General features: G+C 34.5%; 2 protein-coding genes across 3 annotated transcripts in view; one reads left to right on the top strand and one right to left on the bottom strand.

Moving 5' to 3' along the window:
• MYOM1 (myomesin 1) overlaps window positions 1–24,503 on the bottom strand; it is a 289,844-nt gene that overhangs the window by 65,595 nt on the left and 199,746 nt on the right. The window lies entirely within an intron of this gene.
• Window positions 1–24,503, top strand: part of SMCHD1 (structural maintenance of chromosomes flexible hinge domain containing 1) — a 79,115-nt gene that overhangs the window by 26,943 nt on the left and 27,669 nt on the right. For both annotated transcript variants that reach the window (XM_052703411.1, XM_052703412.1), the window contains exons 11-32: window positions 219–342; window positions 450–633; window positions 1,132–1,329; window positions 1,449–1,562; window positions 1,856–1,962; window positions 2,136–2,218; window positions 2,351–2,464; window positions 4,009–4,086; window positions 4,169–4,288; window positions 6,502–6,646; window positions 6,991–7,087; window positions 8,123–8,195; window positions 9,654–9,793; window positions 10,843–10,977; window positions 11,829–12,056; window positions 12,698–12,846; window positions 14,415–14,503; window positions 16,209–16,327; window positions 17,056–17,223; window positions 18,328–18,453; window positions 21,699–21,778; window positions 24,157–24,314. In XM_052703411.1, coding sequence (XP_052559371.1) covers window positions 219–342; window positions 450–633; window positions 1,132–1,329; window positions 1,449–1,562; window positions 1,856–1,962; window positions 2,136–2,218; window positions 2,351–2,464; window positions 4,009–4,086; window positions 4,169–4,288; window positions 6,502–6,646; window positions 6,991–7,087; window positions 8,123–8,195; window positions 9,654–9,793; window positions 10,843–10,977; window positions 11,829–12,056; window positions 12,698–12,846; window positions 14,415–14,503; window positions 16,209–16,327; window positions 17,056–17,223; window positions 18,328–18,453; window positions 21,699–21,778; window positions 24,157–24,314 — 2,829 coding nt within the window. The remainder of the gene's footprint in view (window positions 1–218; window positions 343–449; window positions 634–1,131; window positions 1,330–1,448; window positions 1,563–1,855; window positions 1,963–2,135; window positions 2,219–2,350; window positions 2,465–4,008; window positions 4,087–4,168; window positions 4,289–6,501; window positions 6,647–6,990; window positions 7,088–8,122; window positions 8,196–9,653; window positions 9,794–10,842; window positions 10,978–11,828; window positions 12,057–12,697; window positions 12,847–14,414; window positions 14,504–16,208; window positions 16,328–17,055; window positions 17,224–18,327; window positions 18,454–21,698; window positions 21,779–24,156; window positions 24,315–24,503) is intronic.

Raw genomic sequence — 24,503 nt, 5'->3', positions numbered from 1 at the left:
CAAATTGTACTTGAAATTTTGAACTATCCATCCCCTCTTTAAAATTTTCCTTACACTTTCTATTTGGTATTTCTTAAAGAGAAATCTGACATCCAACTTGGTATCATACACTGCTATGTGTCTAATGTAAAAAGTGTAGATAATCCTTAACTGCTGTGTTGTTTGATATTATAATGGTTTTCTAAGGATGTTATTCATATGTACTATTCTAAATCAAGGATTAAATGATGATGATGATGATGACGATGACTGCCTAATAATAGAAAAGGGTGCCAGAGGAAAAAGGCCTATTTTCGAATGTTTTTGGAATGGAAGATTAATTCCTTACACGACTGTGGAAGAGTAAGTGGTAATCAGTTTCTTCAGTGTAGACTAATCTTTTTCGAGAATGTAAACACCTTTATTTGTATAGAAAAGGATTTTAATGTCCGTCTTTTTTTCTTTTTAAGTTTTGACTGGTGTGCTCCTCCAAAGAAGAGAGGATTGGCACCAATTGAATGCTACAACAGGATTTCTGGTACATTGTTTACCAATGATAAGTTTCAAGTCAGCACAAACAAACTCACTTTCATGGATCTAGAGCTGAAGTTAAAAGACAAGAATACACTGTTTACAAGAATTTTCAATGGACAGGTGATTATTTGAATCTGTATTATTGCTTGTCACGATCTATGTTGTGACAGTCTGTATTGTCACTTGTTCATGTCACTGATTATTTTTCTGTTTCTAAAGAATTTTAGCCTTAGACACTCCTGCAGAGCTTTGTGGCAGATGCTTTTCTCAGTTACAGTGTGTAGCGAAGCTGACTCTTTAAATTTGAAAACATAAGATTTAGTCTTTTATTTCTTTATCAACAATGTTATTTAGTTACTAGAAGTTTTTGTGGGAAGACTGTCATAGAAGGTATATAAGCACTAAGGAAACACCTTCTCTATCATAGAAGTGATAAAAGCATAGCTGCCTAGAAGTATTGTAGCATTAACAGGCTGAAGAATCTAGTTTTTTGAGTAGAATCTAGTTTTTTGAGTACAGTATCACTGTACTCCTCAAATTGTTCATACTTTGGAGTTTGTCAGATTTAAATGTAAGAATATATTAATTATACGTATTGCTTTTGTAATCTGTTTATAGGAGCAACGAATGAAAATTGATAGAGAATTTGCTTTGTGGCTCAAAGATTGTCATGAGAAATATGACAAACAGATAAAATTCACAGTCTTTAAAGGAATAACTACACGTACTGATTTGCCATCCAAAAGAATGCAGAGCCCTTGGGCCATGTATTCCTCAATAGAGTGGGATGGGAAAACATTCAAAACTGGGCAGCTGGTAAGTTATTTTCTCACTCATGTAATTTTTTTTAGTTGTTTGAACCCTATAAAAGGCAGATACAATACTCTTGATGCAGAATAAATGTATTGAATGTAGTTGTTATCTTCTCTTTGCAGGTGAAAACCATTAAGACTCTTCCAATATTCTATGGAAGTATTGAGAAATTTTTTTTGTATGGAGACCATGATGGGGATATATTTGCCACTGGTGGAGAGGTTCAGATTGCTTTGGTAAGACAGCTGTGTAAAGGATTCTCATGTCTGGTATACTTACGGAGTTTGTAGTCTTAATCATGGATCAGACTTCCTTTTAAGATTTGTTTTATTTTCTTTTGTTTTTCTTTTGTTTTTCCAAAAACTTTTGAAAATTCTAAATTTTAGCACAGTGGTCAGTGGAGTCATCAAGAAGTATTTGATAGTGTTTTGTATTATGCTTATATTTATCTCTCTGGTCCCTTGATAGAGAAATTTTTCTCTCTAACGTATTATAATCTGTTTTTAACTAGATGTAATTTTTTTTCCAGGAACCTCAGGCGTTGTATGCTGAAATGAAAACTGTTCCAATCTCAAAACTAGACAGAACAGTGTCTGACAAAGCTGTTAAAAAATATATAGAGGATGAAATGGCAAGGTAAGCTTTGAACTGTGTTGACTTGCTTGTGCAGTTCATACTAAGAGTTTTAGTATTTTTTAAGCATCACAAAAATACAGTTAGATTTATTCCAAGTGGAAGGAGACTATCAAACTTTTTTTTTCCCCAAAACAGAGCTTCATATACATTCTGTTCTTTCTGTCTTTCATTAGACTTCCAGACAAATTGTCAGTAACTTGGCCTGAAGGAGATGAGTTGTTGCCAAATGAAACAAGGTTGGCTGGTACACCAATAGGTATAGTTGTTTTCCTTTCTGAATACTAAAAATACCATTTAATTTGTGTTAGAAACAAACGTACAGAAAATTCCAGTGACTTGTAGGGGGAGCATGCTTTAAAAATCCTTCATTTGTTCCTTTTAAATATAGGGGCATTAAGAATAGAAATTCTGAACAAAAAAGGAGAAGCAATGCAAAAGCTTCCAGGTACCAGCCATGGAGGTTCAAAGAAACTTCTTGTTGAACTCAAAGTTATTTTACATTGTAAGTACTTGAGCCTATTTTAATTAGCCTTTATTGTTTAAAAGTGCATGAAGTATATTTGCTTGTGTATATACATATAATACCTATTGGAGTTTGGTAGACAAACACAGCTTTTAATTTGAAGGACGGTATCCCATCAGAGATTCATGTAGCAATCCTAAGCCACGTTGCACAAAATGACCATTGCCTCAAAGCCAGATATTTAATGTCTGAGTGTTGCATAGAAGTAGAGACCAGGCTTGTTTAGTGCATAACAATGTTAACTTGAACGTCACTTGCAAATTTGAAGTATAAAAAACTTAGAGTTGTTTCCTCTTTCAGAGCAAATCAGAATATAGCACTCCTGCCTTAAAAGCTCAGGTCTTCTCACTAGCTCTCTTTCAAGAACCCATCATTTTTGTTGTCATCTTTTGTGCATCGGTATGCACAGAATATTATACTTCTTCACAGTAGAAGTGAAGAAATTTACCCTGTATGTAAATTTGCCCCTTGGATTATGGATCTACAGTGGGACAGTAGAAGAAGAAAGGTGAGCATCTTCAAAGTGTGCATCTTGCATAATGCATAAACACTTTGTTTAGCTTGATGGCAGCTGACACTGCAGTATGAAATCTGCACTTGAGAAATTCTCTTTTTTCAGTGTTAATGACTGCCACAGTTGAAAATCTGTACAAATATTGTTACAAATCTTAAATATATGTAAAAAAAACCCTCTAAATTCTCTTACTGAAAAAAAAAAAAAAAATCAGAGCTTTTTCTAAAACCTAATCTTCCAGAATTACACATTCAAAGAAAGACATCTAAGAGAGCAGGTAGCTGTTGCTTTGTGTTATGTATACAAACTGATAGAAGAACAGGATGTGAAACAGTTATTTGCACTTACCTACAGAATCGAATATACCTTTTAGCTACATTTCTTTTTATTCGGTATAGTCTTGTTGTAGTTGCCTTCTATATTTATTCTAAATTATATTTGAAAAGCAAATACATTATTGCTTCTTGAGAAGTTTTTAACGTTACTCCTGCATATCTTTGAGGCTCTAGCATCAGTTGTTAAGTTTTGCCTCTGAGTTTCATTATTTTAATTCTTGGCTGTGCATTCATGCTGCAGATATGTCTATAAAGAAGATAAAATAATTTGATGCAAAAAAACAAATGTTTTTATCTTCCTCAAATATACTTCCAGTCAACTTATTTTTAGCATTACTCCCATTTGAGGTACTTAATCATTTGTAAAGTTGATCAGTTTTAGTATGGATGGATGGCACAGCCTTTAAGTACTTAACAGGGAGCGTATAACAAGAGAGTTAATAAAATGCAAGTTTACAAACCTGTTACTTCCATTTAATGTGTCTCAAGTTTCGAATTAAAATAGGATTAGATGTGGAATTAGATTTTCTAATTATTTTTTTTTTAAGATGTGATTAATGTGATTTATTGTGAAGCTGAATTTATGTTTCTTAGATTTAATAGTGATGTGTTTTTATGTGATGGAGAATTATGTGTAATCTGCAAATATGTGTAGCTAAGTGTTTATTTTTCAGCACCTGCTGGGAATAAAGAAATAATTTCTCATATAAGTCAGCATGGAGGAAAATGGCCATACTGGTTTAAAAAAATGGGTAAGTTAATAGTTACAATGTTTTCAGCTTATTTATAATTCTCCTTTTTTTCCTTTATAAACTTATTTTGATTTTCTTTTAGAGAATCTTCAGAAACTTGGGAACTATACTTTGAAGCTGCAGGTAGTCTTAAACGAAAGTAATGCAGACACTTACGCAGGAAGGCCTCTGCCATCTAAAACATTTAAATTTACTATTGTAGGTAAGAAATTTCAGCCACGCCAGTTTTCTTTTACTTTTTGTGTTTGTTTAGTATTTTATGTATCCAAGTTATTTATGTTTTAGTCGAGAGAGGTAATTGCTTTAAGGTTGTAACTTCTCTCCAGAAATTTAAATAAATAAATAAAGAAAGAAAATCATAAAGGAGTATACTACCTCTAACTAACATTTCATAGGATTTAAAGCAATTTTCTATACTTTTGATTCCTTTAGTTCATCTTAAGTAGTATCTTCTGTTATTTTCTTGCTAAATTAAATTTAACTTGCAAAAAATCATTAACTCTGTATTGTTCATCCCGTTTAATCCTATCATGAAGACCTATTCTGTTTTATATATATGTGTTTGTGTGTATATGCATATATATACACACAGTGCTTACATACAAATGTAATCAAAACATCAGCAATATACATACATGAAAAAGACAGATCTTCCCTTGGTTTGGGCTGTCCAATTTGCAAGGAAAAATTTTCCTCAATTCTTTTGCCATGCAGCAATTTTGTTTCCTTTTTCTGAGGTGGTAAAAACCAATGTGAATTTAAACTTAGGAAAGAGATGGGGGGGGAGAGAGTTAACAGTATCCCTGTGAGGAGCTGTTAACCAGGATTGACAAAGCAAAGGGCCTGGAACAATATGACAAAAAAGGAATCACAAGGTCTACAAAATGGAGCTTAAGCAGGCTGTGACCTCCCTCATATGCATGTAAGCTCCTATGGAGTACACTAGTGGACAAATCCCCAAATGCTTTCTGGGAAATCAGCATCCTGAGGTGCCAAGAAAAAGGAAAAACTTTCTCTAAATGAATACAGAATTATTTATCACTATTTATTAAAACAAAAAGCAAATAGTAAAAGTTGCAGAACTACATTCTTATTTTAAAAAATATTTTTTGATGGTATTGTGGCTTCCCACAGCACAGCAGCCTGTGGTTAATGGTAACTTCAGTCATAAAAAAAAAAATTAAATGAACAGATCTCGTTGGAAACAAATATAAACTCTAAAAATCTGAAAACTTAATAAGTTAGTACTTCTTATATAAGAGATATAAAAAGCAAGTATTGGCTATCTGAATTTAGTTTTTTAACTTGTTATTGAGATTACTTGAACTTTTTCATATCTTCTATCTTGAGAAGCGACTATTTGAAGTTATTATTTTTGGCCTTGTTTTCTGTTGTTTCAAAGCAACCATAAATTCTCCAAATACTTATTTGAAAAACTAATTTTTATGTAACCTTATGTGTGTGTAGCTTCTGAAAATTCAGACCAGAAGAATTAAAATGTGAATAGAAATCACCAGCTCTTTGAAAGTATTTTATTTAACAGTAAGGTGTTTTTCATTGATTACATTTCTTCCTGCTAGGCTTAAAAGCTAAAAGTAGTCAAAAATACTCTTAAAACTGAACTACTTAAGTTAATCTGTAGGTTTTGCTTTCTTAATTCAGCACGTGTTCTTTTGCTAATTAATCACACCGACAATACAGAAGTTCTTTTACTGTTTTTCTGTCAAAGCATTTTATGGTTTTATCATATGGTTCTAAATTTTATTGAAATTCTAAATAATATGGAAATGTTGAAGTCTCTTAGTTACTGTTACTGTTCAAGTAGCTTTGGCCAATACGTATTTTCCCTTCCCTTGTGATTTTTCTCTTATCTGATGCGAAATACATTTGCTGATAACTTAATCTGTAGGTAGTGATAGTTATGTATTTGACAGGATATTAATGAACAGTCTAGCACTGCACTGTATTGCTTCTTTTTTCAGAAGCCAAGAAAGTTAGTTTCCACAAAACATTCCTGATTCCCAGGCTCCCTTCTGTACTGCTCAGTGCAAATGGTGTCAGAAACTTCAAAATGCAACTATTAAATGTGCATGTTTGGTCTTGGAGTGCTTAATCATAGACAATATCACAGTGCCATATTTCGCAGAAAAGGTGCTCAGGATTCTTTTTCAAATAATGCTGACTCATCTTCATCTCTCAAATTTGGTGTAGCTGTAGGACAAAATTTTTTTTTTGCATAAATGAGTTTCACAACTAAAGGAAAATTATAAACAATGATTTTATTTACAGCAATATTTCTAAATAGCTTATTTACTTTGAGGCTGAAAACCACATGTTTTAACTGCAGCATTAATTAAGAAAAAGCCCATGAACATACATAATTACTTCTAAAAATGTATTGTTATTTTCTCTTAGAGGGCAAAGCAGAGAAATTTTCAGTGGGTCTTTTGGAGCTTCCTTTTCGGGTTGGAGTACCTTTTAATATTCCTTTGGAATTGCAGGATGAGTTTGGTCATGCAACGCAGTTGACAAATGAGATAAAACCAATTCTTGAAGCTAGGTAATTCAATTGTCTCATCATCCTTTTTTGATGGTTTGGGTTTGGAATTTTTTTAGGGGTGGGGAGCGTTTTATATTTCTGTTGTACTTCTTGTAAACATTATAGCAATTTTTTGTGTTTTGTCTGAGTGATGTATACTTGTAACATTAGTTGGCTGTTATTTTTGTTGTTATTGCCATAAGGATATCTGCAAGTATCTAGTATATATATTAGTGGAAAATCTTATTGAAGAATTCAAACACTCTATTCATTTTTTAAATTGGTTCTGCTTTTTTCTGTTTGTTTTTTTTTGTTTTGTTTTGTTTTTTGTTTCTTTTTGTCGTTATTGTTGTTTCTTTTTTTAGTGGATTGACTTTGCAATATGAAGAGTTAACTGCAGGAGCAAATTGCATCATTAAGGGTGTCACTGCTAAAGGCTGTGTAAATAGTTGCCAGGGCAAGGTATGCTAATGAATTCAAACTTGAAGTATTGTTTTTAAGAAACCAGTTGCAACTGCTCTTTCTTTGGATATTTTCTCATGATTTCTTATGGCTGTACCCACAGCTTTGCTCTACTGGTGGCACTGCCTTAGGGGTGGGCAATCACACTGCATTTGTGGTAGAGTGTACTCAAAATACTAATTCAACTGTCTTAGTTCAAACTTATACTGAAATTGATTTAAAATATTGCTGCAAGGAATCGGCCTAGGCCTCCTTTTGCTTCTCTTCCTTGGCAGGCCAAAAAAAATTGCCCAATAGCTTTCTTTCAAGCAACAGGCTGTTAATGTTACAAATTGTTACTAGGCACATGAAAGACATAGACCAGGTTTATGAAACTAAAACCGAACAGCAACAGTGTTTCTGAACTTGAAAGAATGGTGCTTCATGAGTTGCAACAAAATGTTCTCAATTTTATAATACATGAAAATTTTGTATTTGCAGTGCAACCAGTTTTAAATGAGTGCTTTCAAGACTGTTGAGCAGACCATTTCATTTTCTAGCTGTCTTGTGAATATGAATTTTAGGGATGGAATTCTGCAGCAGGAGTTGTGTTTCTAATGGTCTTATTCAAATGTGAGATGGATTGCAAATGTGGTGCCTTTCTACTGGCAATCAGCTAAAGAATAGTGAACGCAGAGCTTGCAGATCTGTTCTTTAAGCCTACTTTTTTTTTTTTTTTTTTTTTTTTTAATGCTTTTATCTACCACAACGTGGTATGTAGACAAAATGCTTTTGTCTACAACAACAAAAACCACAATGTATGGTAGCATGAGAACCTTGTAGTTTATCTTGCAAACCCTGGATTTCACATCTCTGGGAGTAATAACGTGACAAAACAGATTCTAGTGCAGTGGATAAGTCTTGATTTATGTAACAGTGCAAAAAAATTTGTGTAGATCTCTGAAATTAACGTTTATATGGATTAACATCATTTTATGAAATAGTTTATGATCTGATTTTGTTTATGGTTAATACTAAAAATATTCTTTTCATTAGAACTTTAATCTGAAGGTTACTCTTCCTGGATTGAAAGAAGACACACAAATTTTTAAAATAAGATTGCAGCCTGGTAAGAATCCTTTACCTATTTGGTGAATTTGTGTTGAACTTTATTCTGAAACTATTAATAAAATGTTTCTTCTCACAAGGAGTTAAGTATTTAATAAGGCATTCAATGAGAATATTTTGACTCATTGAAGTGATTGCTGAAATTAAATGAAGCTAAGAGCATGTTAATCTTGGCAGCCCAGTTTTGTCCATTGTTCTGGTAGCTGAAATTTACCTGTTGAGATTAACTTTTTTAGTATGTTTTTATAACTTAGCCCCTCTGAATGAATAAGATTATATTTTTTTCTTCTCAATCTTCTTCATCGTTCACAAGTTCACAAGCCTGTTAAATTGTGCTAACTTGCACTGACCTGCTGTCTCTGTAGAGGTCATGTTGTGAATTAGTAAATTCTCATGCAGTTTCTTACCCCAACAAAGGAAGGGGATGCTTTTGCAGTCGGGATTTAGTTCGAGATCTTTCGTGTTACACATTGACTTTATGGTAACACAGGAGAGGAATATTGAGCTCTGTAGCTCCACCACCCTTACCAGATTTATTGTTCTGTGGATGGCTTTGATACTGAAGATTTCTGTACGTCATTACAGTTATCCGTTTTAACCTGCTTTTGTGGCTGTTGATTTTTTTTTTTTACTGTTAGTTTTTGCTTTTTAATTCATATACAGTAGTTTGAAGGTTCATTTTTGACCTTTCTATTTATTGCTTATTTTTTATTTTTCTTATTACCTTTCTTATTTTCTTGAGAATATGTGTATTTCAAGCTTTGTTAGACCAACAAGGCACAGTTTGTTCCATTATTCATTATTACTTGGTCCGTTAAGGCTTCATGTAGAAACAGTCACTTGGAGCAAACTGGCTTGAGATAGATTGTATTGCTTAATTGTTTACGTTAGGCTGAAGGCACCTCCATTCCTTATGAGAAGCTTCTGCTTTTGTCAGTCTAGACATACAAAAATCTATGACCTCTTTCTCTTATTTTAAAATTGGTAAGACTAATTGTGTGTTCATGGGATAGATCTCTTTTAATAGCTTCACTTTACTATTGAAGTAATGCCATAAAAATCTGCTATGCTTTTCTTTACATGTAAGTTGTAGCTCTGATGGCTTTCGTAACGAAACTGCTGCGTGTTATGATTGTTCACGTAGCTCAACATGAATATCTTTGTTTTTCACGTCAGGAGAAAGTTTCAAGTTCTTTTTAAGAATGTCATTTGGTATAGTATGTAGACAGCACTGCACTGTCTTTACACCTTGCATGTGTTGAAGCTCATCTTTTCCCAAAGAGTGGCAGGTGATACATATTAACGGACAGACAGCATCAAGAAGCTTTTTGGCTTATTATCATAGATATCTTGGTATCTTTTGGTATCTTGGCTTTAAAATGCTTTTCAAGATAGCAAAAACTGAGTCTAGTGGGTTATCTAAAGTATAACCACTGTTCTACAATTGTTCTTTTTACAGGCCCTCCGTATCAATTGAAAGTAAAACCAGATTCTGAAATTCTTAAGATTGAAAATGGTACAGCCTTCCCCTTTCAGGTTGAAGTGTTGGATGAATCAGGCAATATAACAGCACAGCCAAAACTGATAGTTCATTGCAAGGTAAATTGTATTTTATAGTATTTCGTAAGGATTTGATACTTTAAAAGGACTAGGAAAGGAACCTACTTTGACATATGGACAGAATTAACGTCTTGAATAGTGCTTTAGGAATGTCTATAGCCTTATGGCCCCACCAGTGGCTTCCTTGCGTCATCCATTTTGATTCATTCAGCAAGTTTCAAGATTATAGGAACCTGGACATAAAAATGAAAGAGAAAAATGATGTGATGATATATAACTATGATTTTAAGATGCTTTAGATCATGTTTTCCATATACAATGCTCAAATACATTTTGGGAGGAAAAAAAAAACTTCAGACAATATACTTCTAATTTGCTTAAATATGAAAATGCAAGTTTGCTACTAATGCAAGCTTGCTGCCTATGGAATAGTGATAACATAATAATTGTAAACATTTAAACTAGTAAGGAAATGTGCACATTGCTGTGCTTTTATAGATCTAAGTGTTTTGGACAGAAGAGTTTTTATTGTTTGTTTGATTTTTAGCTCAGAAAAGTAACTTTTTTAATTACAGTGAAATCAGTCATCCAGCATGGACAGATAAACCATAAATATGATTTTCACAGAGTACAGTCTTCTTTCCTTTTCTACTTTATAAGCATACATGCTGTTCCTTTAAAGTGGGTCTGCAGTAGTGTGGTGACAGATTAAACAGACTTTTAAGTATCACATCTAACACTTGGGTGGTTTGTGTTTTTTCTTTTTAGAAAACTTATCAACTTTATTAACTAAATGCACGTTTTGCCTGAATGGATAAAAGAGGCTAGTGTGTATTTGTATAAAGTATAAAGGAATGGTATAGATAGTAAATTTTTCTTTTGTTCCTTTCTCTCATACACCTCTTATCACTGAGAAAAAAAAAAAAAAACTTTTTTCATTACTTTTTGTGATTTGATGAAAACTAAAAAAAAAAAAAATCTGCAAATAATCATATGTAGCTCTGGAGTTGCACAAACAAATCATTTTCTGGAATAATTCTTCTAGTTCTGCAAAAGGAACCTGAAGTTTAATTGTATGTTTTAAATAGTTTTTAGGTGCTTCAAACCTACCTGTGTATTCTGTGGACTGCAGTAATGCAGGAACAAACATTTTAACTGGCCCAGTCATACACGTACTGAATATAAAGAAAGATCAGATGCTCAAAGCAAGGATTGAAATACCTGTAAGTATTGATCAGGACATTTGGATGAGCAAAAGACTGGAAAGTATTTACTATATTGTCTTGCTTTTAAACCAAAGTTTTATAAACTAACTTAGCTTCTAAAAGCCACTATTTTAATTCCATAAGTCTGAGAATCATATCTGTCCTTTTTCATCTCTAGTAAGCCTTAAAAAGGCAAAGCAATTCCATTTTTCTTCATCTCTCACACTTAGTATTTCAGAACTAAGCATTATTTCTGGGAGTTTAATCGCTGATTCCTTCTGTGAAATTACCTTTGTTGCATGAACATTTAGAGCCAGAAGAAGCACAATAAAATGTTTCCCAAACCTTAAAGAAAATGATATTGCATATATTTTTTCTGAAGGTTAGAAATGAATATTTCAGTCTTTAAGCTTGTTGGTCTAGATGTTGTTCGGTTTGTTTTTTTTTTTGTTTGTTTGTTTTTTATGTTATTGATTATCCCTGCTCTCTGGTAATCAGGAGAGCCACACAGCAGAAGAAAATAAGACTTTCAGCATTTTACTTTGAAAATGGTGTAAACAAATAGTAATGTGGTAAGATAATGTACATGGCATGTTTTTTTGGATTAGTCTTAAATAAATATTTTGTAAATTGTTCAAAAAATACTGTAATATATGTAAAGCATTTTCTAAGCAGCATCAGTTCCAGTTCTGGCATCTTCTTTTTATTCGCTTTTGACAAGTTAAGCTAACTTTGTATTTGGACAGCTGTTCTCACTTAATAATCTGGAGTAATGCCATAGATTTATTATGAAGGAAATATTTATTAATTTATATATATTTGATATCTTCATGACATTTGTCTCTTTTTCCCTTCCATCCCATGTTTAGAGTTGTAAAGATGTGCCACCAGTGGAAAAGATGATTAAACTTCTTCCAAGCAGTCACGTTGCAAGACTGCAGGTCTTAAGTATGAATGGACAAAAAGCTATTCAAATTAAACATCAGGATGAAATCAACTGGGTTGCTGGAGATACTATGCACAACCTTATATTTCAGATGTATGATGAAGGAGAAAGGGAGATACATATAACTTCAGCTATGGCAGAAAAAATTAAGGCAGGTATTTTTGAAGAAACAGTATATAACGTGGGAATTATCTAGTGCTTCTCTAAAATCCATGAGCATCAGAGTATCATTCCAAATAATATTCCTCAAGACTGTATTATTGGGAACTTTAATATCTGCTTAAGGAATTCATGAAAAAATGATTTTATTAATATTGTGTTGTTAACGAGATCAAGACATTTAATGTAGTGCAGAATAATGCTTAGGATAGCATTATGAAAAAAGGTGGTTTCCAGCTCTCAGTCTGGAAAGAAAGTAAGTCAGTAATAAAATTCTAACTTTAAGATCTGAGTTTTTCCCAGCTTTAGGAATATTGAATAGACACTCTTTTCATGAAGATTTTGTTTGTCTGTCTGTGTATGTACATGGACCCTAATATAAAGATAGAGCTTCACCATGTATGTGACTTTTTGGTAAGGTTTTTCTGAATCAGATCTTTCTTAACTCAGGAAGGTGCAGTGAGAGAAGCTTATTTTATATTGAGAGTAATTTGCATCTTTGGCCAGAGAGCTCTGGCTTATCTTTTAAAAGGCATTACCTCTATTCAGCATGTTTAGAATGACTTCAGTTGTAATAATTTGCTGGTCATTAATAATTTAATTTCTGATTCATTTAAACAATTACAATTTTAGGTTAACTGGACACCCAAAATTAACAGAGAACAGTTGATGCAGGGATTGTTACCTGATGTGAAAGTACCAACATCAGTGAAAGATGTACGGTACTGTCTAATAAGTTACCTTGATGGCCATGTGTCTTTGGAGAGTGCGTTTACAATCAGGTTTGTATGTCAAAATGCATTTTGTGAATTATTATGTCAGGAACGGGTTATAGATCTGTTCTATTGGATATAAAAATCTTTCTGTGGAAGCTGAAGTAATGAAATCTGGTATCAGGAGAGTGTTAAAGCAAAAATGTTCACAAATGAGAACATTTGAACGATAAGAACTATGTGAAGGTTTCCACTGCAATCTGTTTATGCCAGTCCTGATCACTTTTTAAAGTATTTGTATTTATACTGAAGGAGATAAAAGTTTTTGAAGACACCAACAATCAAGTGCTAGCTTATAGGATTTTTTCAAAGTCATGTTGATGTTAACTAAATCACTGTAGAGCGCATTGTTACCATTGCTGTTTTGTATCCAAAGATTTATCTAGCCTAGCAGTAGATACCTGTATCAGGTGTCTTGGTCAAAAGTGACAAACTGTAAGTCAAACTTTAAAATCACCTGTTTATCACTTATTGAGTCTCAACAGCTAGCTTTGCTTACCGTATAGTTTGTTGAGATGGATCTGATTTTTTAAGAATTCAGAGCTTAAAGCTTGTAAACTGATGTCTTTGATGCTTCACTGTTAGAAGCAGATAAAGTTTCATTAAAGTTATACTTTTTGCTTTCTTATATGAAGAACAGAAAAGCAGTCTGAATTGATACTTGTCTTGCAAGGAAGTAGAGCAGTGGATTGTTTAATTTTCTTATACGTTTTTGCTTGTTGGGGGAAGGCAGTCTCAGATTAGGGAACTGTTCTTCAGGGCTTATTTTCTTGTAGTTGTACAAATTAACGGGGGGTAATTCTAGTATGATTTTTAAATGTCTCAAATTTTGTAAAAAACATTATGTTATTGTTTGAATAAGTTAATTCTCACATAATTTAGTTGTTGGATGACGCTAGTTCTGAGGGAGCCAGCTCATAACTTCTGTTAACCTTCATTAAATAAACCAACAAAAAGGCTAGGACTGTTCAAAAAGCACCCCAGAAAGTATTTTGAAGAGACTGTTTTATAATGTGCTCTGGCTAAAAAATTTAAAACGATGTTAGCTGTAATCAAATCCTGAAGAAATTCTGCATGTGTTTTCATAGCAAGACTTTGATACCTTTGCAAGTACGTGTATATAATGTACATGTGTATTACATGCACATACATATACATGTATGTGTATGTAATAATGTGTATTAACATTCATATGTATATTAATATATACATATATAAATATACATATGAATGTTAATATATAGACAATTGTATGTTACCTCGGGGATGTGCTTTACTTGTAAAATCTTACTTGTGGTAAAATGCTGGTAGGCAAGCTGTTACAAATAAGATGCTGTCTTTTGTTCTGTTAGGAGTCTTTTGTAGCCTGCACCTGATAAACTTGAGGTAAAAGCTGCTATGTAAGCTTTATGCGCATCAGATATGGTGCTCTAATACATGGAAGGGTAAATTTAAACAAAACCAAAAAAAGCCCTCCAATCACAAGTGGATGGTTACTGCTGCATTCTTTGTTCTGTGTTCTAGTGTGATTAGCTTGATGAAAATGATTATGAATACATTTTCTTGTGCTAACTTAGGCCACTTCCTGATGAACCCAAACACATTAAATGCAAATTAGAAGGGTCAAACACACTCCAGTTGGGGGAAGATCTACAAGGTGAAATTGGTGAGTATTTACATATTCTTCACTTTACTGTAAAATACGTTTCTATTTCCTTGCCAAGTGCAAGATCCTGAACCTGGGCCATGGCAATCCCAAGCACAAATACAGACTGGGCAGAGAATGGCTTGAGAGCAGTCCCAATGAGAAGGATTTGGTGGTTGGTGAGAGACTTGACTCAAGCCAGCAATGTGCACTTGCAGCCCAGAAGGCCAACCTTATCCTGGACAGCATCAAGAAAAGCATGACCGACAAGCAGGTCAAGGGAGGTGATTCTGCCCCTCTGCTTTGCTCTTGTGAGATCCCACCTGAAGTCCAGTTCTGTGGCCCACAACACACGAAGGACATGGAGCTGTTGGTGTGGGTCCAGAGGAGGGCCATGAAGATGATCAGAGGGCTGGAGCACCTTCATGGGGACTGGCTGAGAGATCTGGGGCTGTTCAGCCTGGAGAAGGGAAGGCTCTAGGGTCAGTCTTTCAGTACTTGAAGGAGGCCTACAGGAAAGCTGGGAAGGGACTTTCTATACGGTCGTGCAGGATGAGGAGAAATGGCTTTAAACTGAAATTGGGTATATTTGGACTAGATATTAGGATAAAATTCTTTACTGAGAACTGATGAGATGCTAGAACAGATTGCCTGGAGCAGCTGTGGATGCCCCCTCCCTGGAAGCATTCAAGGTCAGGCTGGATGGAGCTGTGAGCAATCTGGTCTAGAGGGATGTGTCCCTCCCTATAGCAGGGGGGTTGGAACCAGATGATCTTAAAGGTCCCTTCCAACCCAAATCATTCTACGATTCTAAAACCTTGAAGGCTAAAATAGCAGTCAGATTATTTCAGAGGCATGGCCTTCAAAATGAAGTATTTTAAAGTTAACAGCTTAACCTAAGAAAAGTACAATGTTAAGGGATCAGTCTTATTGTTCTTTGGTTTTTCCACATGGCTGCTCCAGACTTTGTGAACATAAGAAACGTTTAGATGCTTCAATACTGGCTTTTTATTTTGTTGGTTTTTACTTTTATTTATTTTGGTGCTTGTGCTGTTGGTGAAAAATGACTGGTATCTTTTTTCTTCTTCAGGTAGTGTGCAGTGCTTTAACAGTGTGTCAATTACTTCTAATAAACATAAGACATTTTAAATAACTTCTAGGGATAAAGAATTAGTATATTTCTGTAGGATATTAAAAGGTTGTTTTTGAGCACGTATAAGCACATAGAAACTCTCAACAGGCTCAAAATTGATTTTCAATTTAAAGAATTTTTTTTAACTTTATAGTGAGAAGCAAATTTGCTCAAAAAGGAAGTGGGAAGCACAAATATTTGTGTAGCATGACTAGGTAGATCTATTTTTTTGTACTAAACTTTGATGTGAAGAGTGGAGGCATTATCAGCATACATATGTAAGATGTCAGCATTGCCCAGTGACAGGACAAGAAGGAATGTGCACAGCTGCCCAGAAACTGTGGCATCTCCACCTTGAAAATCTTCAGAAGCCACTTGGCCATGGGGCCAAGCACTCTGCTCTGGGTGGCCCTATTAGAGCACAGGTTGGGCCAGAGAGCCCTGCCCACCTCTGCCGTTCTGTGAGTCTGTGATAGTCATGTAAGTTTTCTGTGTATCACATGTGTGCATTGTGTACATTTACATTCTGTATGTTGCATAGTGTTTCATTAAAGCAGCTGCCAAAGTTGTAATAAATTATGCTCTTTTTAATAGATGTAATGATCACAGATCAGTATGGAAATCAGGTTCAAACAGTGACATCTGCATGTACAGGTTACCTAGGAGTTGCAGGGCCTGGACTTGATAAATCAAATTTGCAAATAACTTGGCAGGTAAGTAAGATACTACATAATTTATTTCTGTACAGCCTATATGAGGTAATTTCTCTTAATTCTTTCTGTCAAAATTGCACCAAAATTGTGTAAAGACAGTGAAATTAAATGCTATGTGGTAAGCATTATAAAGATAATATTAAACTTTTATGATCCCATTCTAAGGAACAGAGTGGCATGTGTTAAAAACCTTATCACTCTTGCCGCTATACAACATGATAATCAGGTCACTTAAAGCTGGACTTAGGTTTGCTTTTGTTTCCAGTCCATTGCTTTATACCTTTTCTTCTTTGTAGTCTTTTGTGGCTTTTTTTGTTGGTGGTTATGTAAGTTTTGTTGTTTGGTATTTTTGTTGTTGTTGTTTTGTTGTTGTTTTTTTTAAATGGTGGCTTAATTGATTTTACAATCCTTTGAAGAATTAACTATATTCTCTGCCACAGCTGAATTTAAAATGTTCTCTGTACCTTTTAAAATGCTAAATATAACTGAATTATACATAATTTTTGCATTGAAAAGCAGGCCCCTGAGAAATGCTTGAGTTTGAAAATTATAATTTCTGACCTAAGAAGTCCACTTAAATACAAATTTTACTCTAATTTAATTTTTAGTTAGAAACAGCAAATAGTGTCTAATATGCATAAATATTAAAATACAGTAGTAAAAGGAATGAAAAAAATATACTTCCCTTTCTCTGTTCTTGATAAAATTTTATTTTTATTTCTCAATAGGAAAGTACATTTACAATGAGAGTCAAAGGCATTCGATTTAAACCTTGTGCACTTGGAAGCAAGGAACTGTGCTTTGCTTGGCGTGAATTTTCTGATTTTCTCAGAGTAAATTTAACTGCAGGATCACCTGCTAAATTGCAAATTGTGGATTGGCCAGAGTTAGAAAAGGTAAATCAAACAGTTTTTGTCTTCGTGGGGAGAGGGGTTAAAGATGTGACTGATAAGCAAGTCTTATTTACAGATGCAAAGATGAAAACACTGACTTGTTGATATGATACTTCTGAAAACTGTCAGAATATGACAGCTGTAGAGATACTTTTTGTATTTTGTTCAGGACTGTCTAACACAAGCAAAATTATTTTGCAAGCCAGTTGTGTAAGCATGTCTTAATGGGACAGTAAATACAAAGAATTTATCAAACAATAGCCAATTAAACACATTAACTTTTAAAATTACATTTACTTTAGGGTGAACTAACTAACGTATCTATTCATAACACTATATTCCTTAATTATGTCTTATATTGTTTTTCCTGTCCTGTTCACCTTTCTATGTAATGTTTTCTTTGGTGCAGCAGTTTTGCTGCAGGCTGGATCTACTGTTTGCCAAAGATGCTGTTTTTAATAATGGTTGACAGCTCATCTTCCTTTACTTGTTACTATTAGATGTAGGACAACAACCTCAAATTTACTTAGAATTTTTTTGTGTTTACAGTCAGAAAGTGGAGTACTGTACTTTGTCAGATGGGAATTTTTTGAACTACCCTTTATTTGTTTATTTAAGTTATAATGCTGAAGTTGCAGCAGGAAGTAAAATAGGTGAGCAGCAGCAGGCGCAAAGGTTGAAGTGTTGGGAAAATGGAGAAGGAAACTACTGAAGAAGATGGAAAACCAAAGGGAATGCTGTAACTATTTTTACTCTTAAGAAGCTGCCGAGGTCAAACAAAATACAAGAAGTTATAGGCCATTTGCTCCTTTTGCAAGTAGGAAAGTGTGCATAAGCCTCTTCAGGAGCATGTCTTTCCTTTGAGTTGTGTCAACATGAGTGACATGTTAAATTCAATCAAGACATGCATCTTATAATGACAAGAATGCAAATGATGGAATTCTAGAAAGGGCTTCAAGAAGTTCTGCAATTGTGACATGACCTATCTGTTACAGGAGGAAAAGAGTATGAAAAAGGTGCACGCTATTGTTTTGAGTGTTCTTGATATGCTGTGAATGTCTGATATATCTGAAACAGAACAGAATAATGCCTTTGTCTATCTTCCAGCCTGTTGCAGTGATTAATGGTAGAGAATTGCTGAAGCCCCTTATTGTGCAACTGTGTGATCAGTGGGGAAATCCATCTCCTGAACCTCATGTCAAAATCAGCCTTACAAAGAGTAGCAACCTAAAGGTAAGCATAGGTCTTACTCTGTGAAATTTTGTTCATGTAACACAGATCGGTGTTTTCTACAATTTCTTCTTCATTGTTAAGACATTTTTGAAAAAAACAAAAAACATATTGTAAGGATGCAAAAGAATAATTAATCTCATGTGATAGTAATTTCAGTGAATAATGTAAATAGCTCCCAGGACAGATTCCTCAGCTCCCTTTTATTGTAACAATCACAAACATAACAAAATTGCTGTAGTCTGGTATCCAGGTGTCATTAGTGTACTTTCTTATTCTTCTGTTCAACCTTTCTGCAAATTCTGTGTGCATCCCCCACTTTATCTGAGGTGACTTAATGAATAAAAATCATGACGTCTTTCAAAGTGGCAACCAAATCATTCTTATCTGGTGGTTCTTTTGATTGTGGTTCCTGAATGTATGGCTGGTGGTCTCGGCATAAACTAATTAGCTGGTCTGCTTCTCACTTGATTACCCGTGAGAAGAGCATTGGCAGTATAAACCAATCTAAAACAGTGAGAGCGCATTATCTAACCCAGAATGAAGCAGTTACTCCCCTTTCTGTGACATGCATATTGGTCTATACCAAGAAAGGAGTTTGATAGAATTCATAATTCATGAACGTTTTCCTCAGTTCAGCTATATTACTATTACTCGTCTTAAATGTTTTCTTTTTTCTAATTATATTGCTTATTATTATTCAGGACACTTCTTTACATCTTGGTTTTCATTCTGTCGCTTACCCTAGAAGCTTTGCTTATAGTTTAGAATTTTTTTTAGCTTGCCCCCCACAAGTGTGTTTATGAAGGCAGCTGCAGCTCTGTGAAGCTTCTGATTACATTGTTCTTGAGAGGCCATACAAACTTGACAGTAATGCTCTGTGATGACAGTGCCTAATCAAAGAGACTTTATGGTGGTATGCTGTATTTTCAAACGTTATGCCCTCTTCCAAGGAAGACTGGCAACATGCCTTCAAAAGTCTGCATGCCCTTCATCTACATTCCTTGAGTTCAGCAACAGTGGAATGATTTCTGAGTGATACTGTCATATGTTAGTGGAGCAACTACCTGCTTATTTGCTAAACAAACATTAGATCAGTATTCATGATTATCTTGACAAATGTCTTTAGAGAGACACGGAATTGTAGGTGTTGGAAGGGACCTCTGGGAATCATAAAATCTAATGCCCCTGCAAAAGCAGATGCCCTACTGTATGTTGCAGGAGAACTCTCTTGCCTTGGCATTTCAAAGAGTGTGTATGCACAGTTTCCCAAAGGTTATGAAAAGCTTCCGGGAATTTAAATTCTCGGATAAGTTGTCCTCTTACATTTCATGACTTGTCCTCTAAGTCTTGTAAACTTGGTAATGTGTGGTTGCAGCATGCATTTTCTGTACTCCATTCTTTGTGCTATTGGTACGAAACTAAATGAGTGTGGCTCAGCAGTAAAGTCTCTGCACTCCTGTGTGCAACCCAGTAGTGGAAATGTGCAAAGCACTTGTTTCTGTGATGTGCAGTAATGTCAAATATAAAATGATTTTGCTAAACTGAGTATAGTCTTCAAAAGAGTATATGAAATGACTGACAATTTTCATAGTGTCTCTAGGAAATCAAACTATATTTACAGTTTCACCTTCCATTTGAACCATTAAGTACACGTTTTTTGCCATTGCATTTCTGTGATGACGTGTTAGGAAAAATTCATGCTTCCATAGCTGATCCATTATCAGTCAACACTTACTTCACTTACTTTTTTCTTTTTTTTTTCCTTTAGTAATTTCGTTCATGTAAATTACTGGTGTGAGATTTAGGAAAGAAAACAATTTTGCAAGAGGATTGCCCACTTCACCTATTCCAAGTATTTTATTTTCATGCATACAACTAGACATTTAGTCTTCCAAAGTTTATGCTGAAATAGCAAAGGGAAGACAGTTTAATGCCAAATACTGTTCAACGACAAACTTTTGCATGATTTTGTTGTGTTATGTCATCAATGTAAAAAAATTGATTTCCCTCTTTAGAGAGGAATTCATTACACAAGAGCTCAGAGTGTGTCCATGGCTTCCTATGCAGTCCTCTAAACTTTAAAGCTGCTATCTGAGGTTCTTCTGATACACTGACAAGGCATTTCTTAGGTAAGGCTAAGACAGTGCACATGCCCATTTTCAGAAGAAATAGCTTCTCCATACTGTTAGGAATGTGTTAATACTATCTAAAATTTACCACCTGTTTCTCTGAGAAGATAGATTTTATGAATCTGCAATCCTGGCATCCATAGTTTCCAGATTCTCTGGTTCATAGGAAAGTACAGTGATAGCTTCTCTGCTGTTAAATTTGCAAGGACTTAGTGGTACTGTCAATCATAAGATTTCACTTTCAGTGCGAGGGGAGTGAGTGTGGCAAAGACAGGGAGCATGCTGAGCATGCATCTTGAAGAACACCAGTGAGTAATGGGGAGTTATTTTATAACCATGAGATTCAGCCAGAACTCCTGTAAGTCAGTGGCAGAATTTCCACTGACTTCCAAGAAATTAGAGCCAAACCTGATGAAAGTACTAGGCAAACAGGAAATGTGTAAGGCATCTGTGTTGTGCTAAAACAGTGCTGACAAAAAGTCACTTATTAGTGTTTGGTTAAATGCCATTTGTTTTGGTGTAGAGATTAGCTTTTGTTTGTCGTAGAATATTGATTAGTGAGGTATCATAATTCATAACTTGTAACACTTGTAAGTTGCCTAGCAATCTTACTTCTTTTGGCAGTTTGACTAGAATGGGGAAAAGTGAGGAGAGCTAGAGATGCTTTTGTTGTTTTTACTGAAGTTTAATCATTCTTTAATTTTTGCTACCCAGGAACCTCCGTGCAGACTGGAAAAACACTGAAAGGAAGTAAACAATTAGTAGAAGGTTTTAGAATCTGAAAACATACTCATATTAATATGTGTTATAGATGACATGATAGTATCAATAGTAGTTAAAGAAATAACATCTATTAAATATTTAAACCTATTAATGAACAAAAATATCCTCGTTCAGGTAAAGTGAATGTCTTCAAAAACTGACAGAGAAAATTCTGAAGCATCTTAATGCCATATTCATGACAGTGTATCTTTCCCTAATTTAGAGTGCAAAAATTCAAAGCAACCTTTATTCGCATGGAAAGATAGTACGTAGGCAAATGAGATATACACTTTATTCTAAGACTTGATAGTACTTCTGTGTCACTGAAAGAATAAAAAATATTTTTTTTGACAGATTGTTCCTTCAAACCACCAACATAGAACAGATGACAATGGTAGGGCTAACCTGGGAGTTATTAGTATTCATGCACCTAGGTAAGTAGTGAAAATGATGTGAACAAACTGAATTCTGAAATGTCGCTTGCTAGATATATTTAAGCTGCGCATTTCATAATGCACCTACCAGGAAATGGTCTAGAGATAAGGGCAGGCATTTATTAAGGCATTAAGGCTGGTGGAAAGCCACTTAGTGAGCTTTAAGAAATTAAATGCTTAGCTAAGTAAAAATGGATGGCATCTTCTTTCTTCTTCTGAGAAGCTGCTGCTCTAATCTTCTGAAGTCTAGGTTTTCTCGGCGTGGTAAAACACGGCTTATAATCGCCAAGCAGTACCTAGTGTATGTATAAATCCTTTAAAACATTTCAAGTTTACAGCCTTTGAGTGACCAGAACTAAACATCATGCTTTCAAAATAGGAACATGTTTTAGGAGTATTGAAACTCCATTTCTAGGTGCTAACCAGTGTTTAAAAAATTAGGTAAATTGTCTGAAAGAATTATAGTGAGGAAAAACAGAAAACAAAAAATATTTTCAGTAGAAATAATGAAGTCTCATTTCCTGCAGGTTTGTGTCCTGTATCTTTTGCTTCTTCGTGTCTGTCTGGATGCACTTTACACACACATGTCCTGTCTGACTTTTCAAATTCTTTATTCCTTTATTCCTCTCATGCTTATAGATCTGCTACTCACCTTCTGGAACCCTGAGGCTTGCTTGATAACACTAGAGGTTTTTTTTCCTGCATCTTACTTAAGCAACTTAAGCTGCTATAGCATGATTCAACACAACCTATGGCTAGTTTGGGGGTTATATGTAATTTTTATTTTTTTGTGGAGTGGATAGTAAACCCATATAGCGAACAGAAACATTGTTCTTCCCATAAAGAAGAAAATGACTAGGGATTCTTTCTTCTACCCACTTACTATTTTCTAGAAAGCTGTAGGTGAATGATTTGTGTTCTGCATTTCCATTTCCTCAATTGTAGTAATTCAGCTTTTTTACATACTCTTGGCCTTTTAAGATTTCGGTCTCTCTTTTAACTTTTGAATCAACTGGCCTGTCTCAACTGGAAATATATTTAGATGGAACAGCCTAAACTTTGTTTTCTTTGGAAAATGAGTTGAAAGCTATTTTTTTGTTTACTTGTTTCCTTTTTTCTTAGTGAATGCTAAAGATCAGAAATTAGTAGGCATAGAATCATAGAATATTCCATGTTGGAAATGACCCATAAGGATCATCAAGTGCAACTCTACAGAAAGGACTACCCAAAAGTCATACTATATGACTGAGAGAGTTGTTCAGGTGTTTCTTGAATTCTGGCAGACTCAATGGCGTGACCACTTTCCTGGAGAGATGTGCTTGTATAAGACATGCTTATATAAGACTTCTTATGCTTATGTAAGATCTAAATAATTTTGAGTAATTTTAGACAGTATTTCCATTTAAAAAATGTAAAAAAATGTAAAATAAATGTAAATGTAAAATAAAATGTAAAATAATAGTAAAAGATTGGAAGATTCCTTACTGGCTGACAGGGACCAGGAAGAAGAAGTTAACTGAGTGCCTACTGTAGAAAGATTTTATGGGAAAGGTCTGTTGAGTGTTTTGTTACAAGTATTTAATTTCCTGAAGAGAAATACTGATTAAAAGTCGGTCATGCTTAGCTCATAAGAGCTTTACTTACAAGACCAGATTGGCTTTCTATAGCTTAAAGCTAGCACTAAGTGCTTTTTCTTCTGAAGTATTTTATGCTAATTAATATTTTTGCATTCCTACAGGAATATAACCTACAGGAGTTAATCCGTAACAATATTACAAACTGCGTTTGTAAAGTTCAGAACTTGGTGGATGGTAAATTAGTTATCAGTGTATTACTGGCTGCTAGAAACCACTGTGTTCATTGGCGGCATCCTACCTTTTTAGCACAACCAAAAGTGGCTGGGGAATACAGCCAGCATGCAGTTATTGTATAGCAGCGAAGTCATTATGTGCTAGCAGTGCTAGATGTGTGTTTAACACATTCTCTCTTTGGAAACTGTCAAAGCAGATTGTTCCTTAGACAGCATTTTAATTAGTTTAGCTTGCTTTCTATCATACTGTCTTTCACAACTTACAGCAGCTGCACTTGCTAACATCTTACAGATAGACAATGAAAGGATCAAGCTAATGAAATATTAAAAACTAAATTTAATAAGCTATCATAAGAGTATCTTAAAACTATGATTTTACTTCATTCATATGTTTCTAATTTCATCTTAACCCTTCTGTTTTTTCTCCCCTTTACTTCTGATATCTTGAAGTTCTCTTAAGATTTTGTTTCTTATGCTTTCATGTACGTGATTCAGATTTGAGGTATGTTGATAGTTGTCTTTTCAAAAGAGATTTTACAACTGTTTTTATGATTTCTTTATATTTCAGGGGAGAGCACACTTTACAGCTTAGAGCTTCATACAACAAGATTGCATTAGAGTGTCCTGTTATTACATTTAATGTCCTTCCTGATCCTGACAAGCCTATCCGCTTGAATGTTAAATATGACAAAAATGCTTGTTTTCCAGCAGGAGGCACCTTTCCTGGTAAGTATAAGGATTCTTTGATAGAAGCCAGTCTTCCAAGGAGATCAGGTCTCTAGCTACCACTATTTTTCCATGTAAGCAGATGTTGCATTGCCTTCCACATTACTGACCCTGACCAGGTCAGGGCCAAAGAACTATTACAGACAGATACTCGTATACTAGTTCTGCTCACTGTAGAGGTATTCTTAA

This window comes from Tympanuchus pallidicinctus, unplaced genomic scaffold (genome assembly GCF_026119805.1).
Source record: "Tympanuchus pallidicinctus isolate F22 unplaced genomic scaffold, pur_lepc_1.0 scaffold5, whole genome shotgun sequence".
Lineage (NCBI taxonomy): Eukaryota > Metazoa > Chordata > Aves > Galliformes > Phasianidae > Tympanuchus > Tympanuchus pallidicinctus.
The sequence above is the reverse complement of the archived record's forward strand: the minus strand, read 5'-3'. Positions and strand labels throughout refer to the sequence as shown.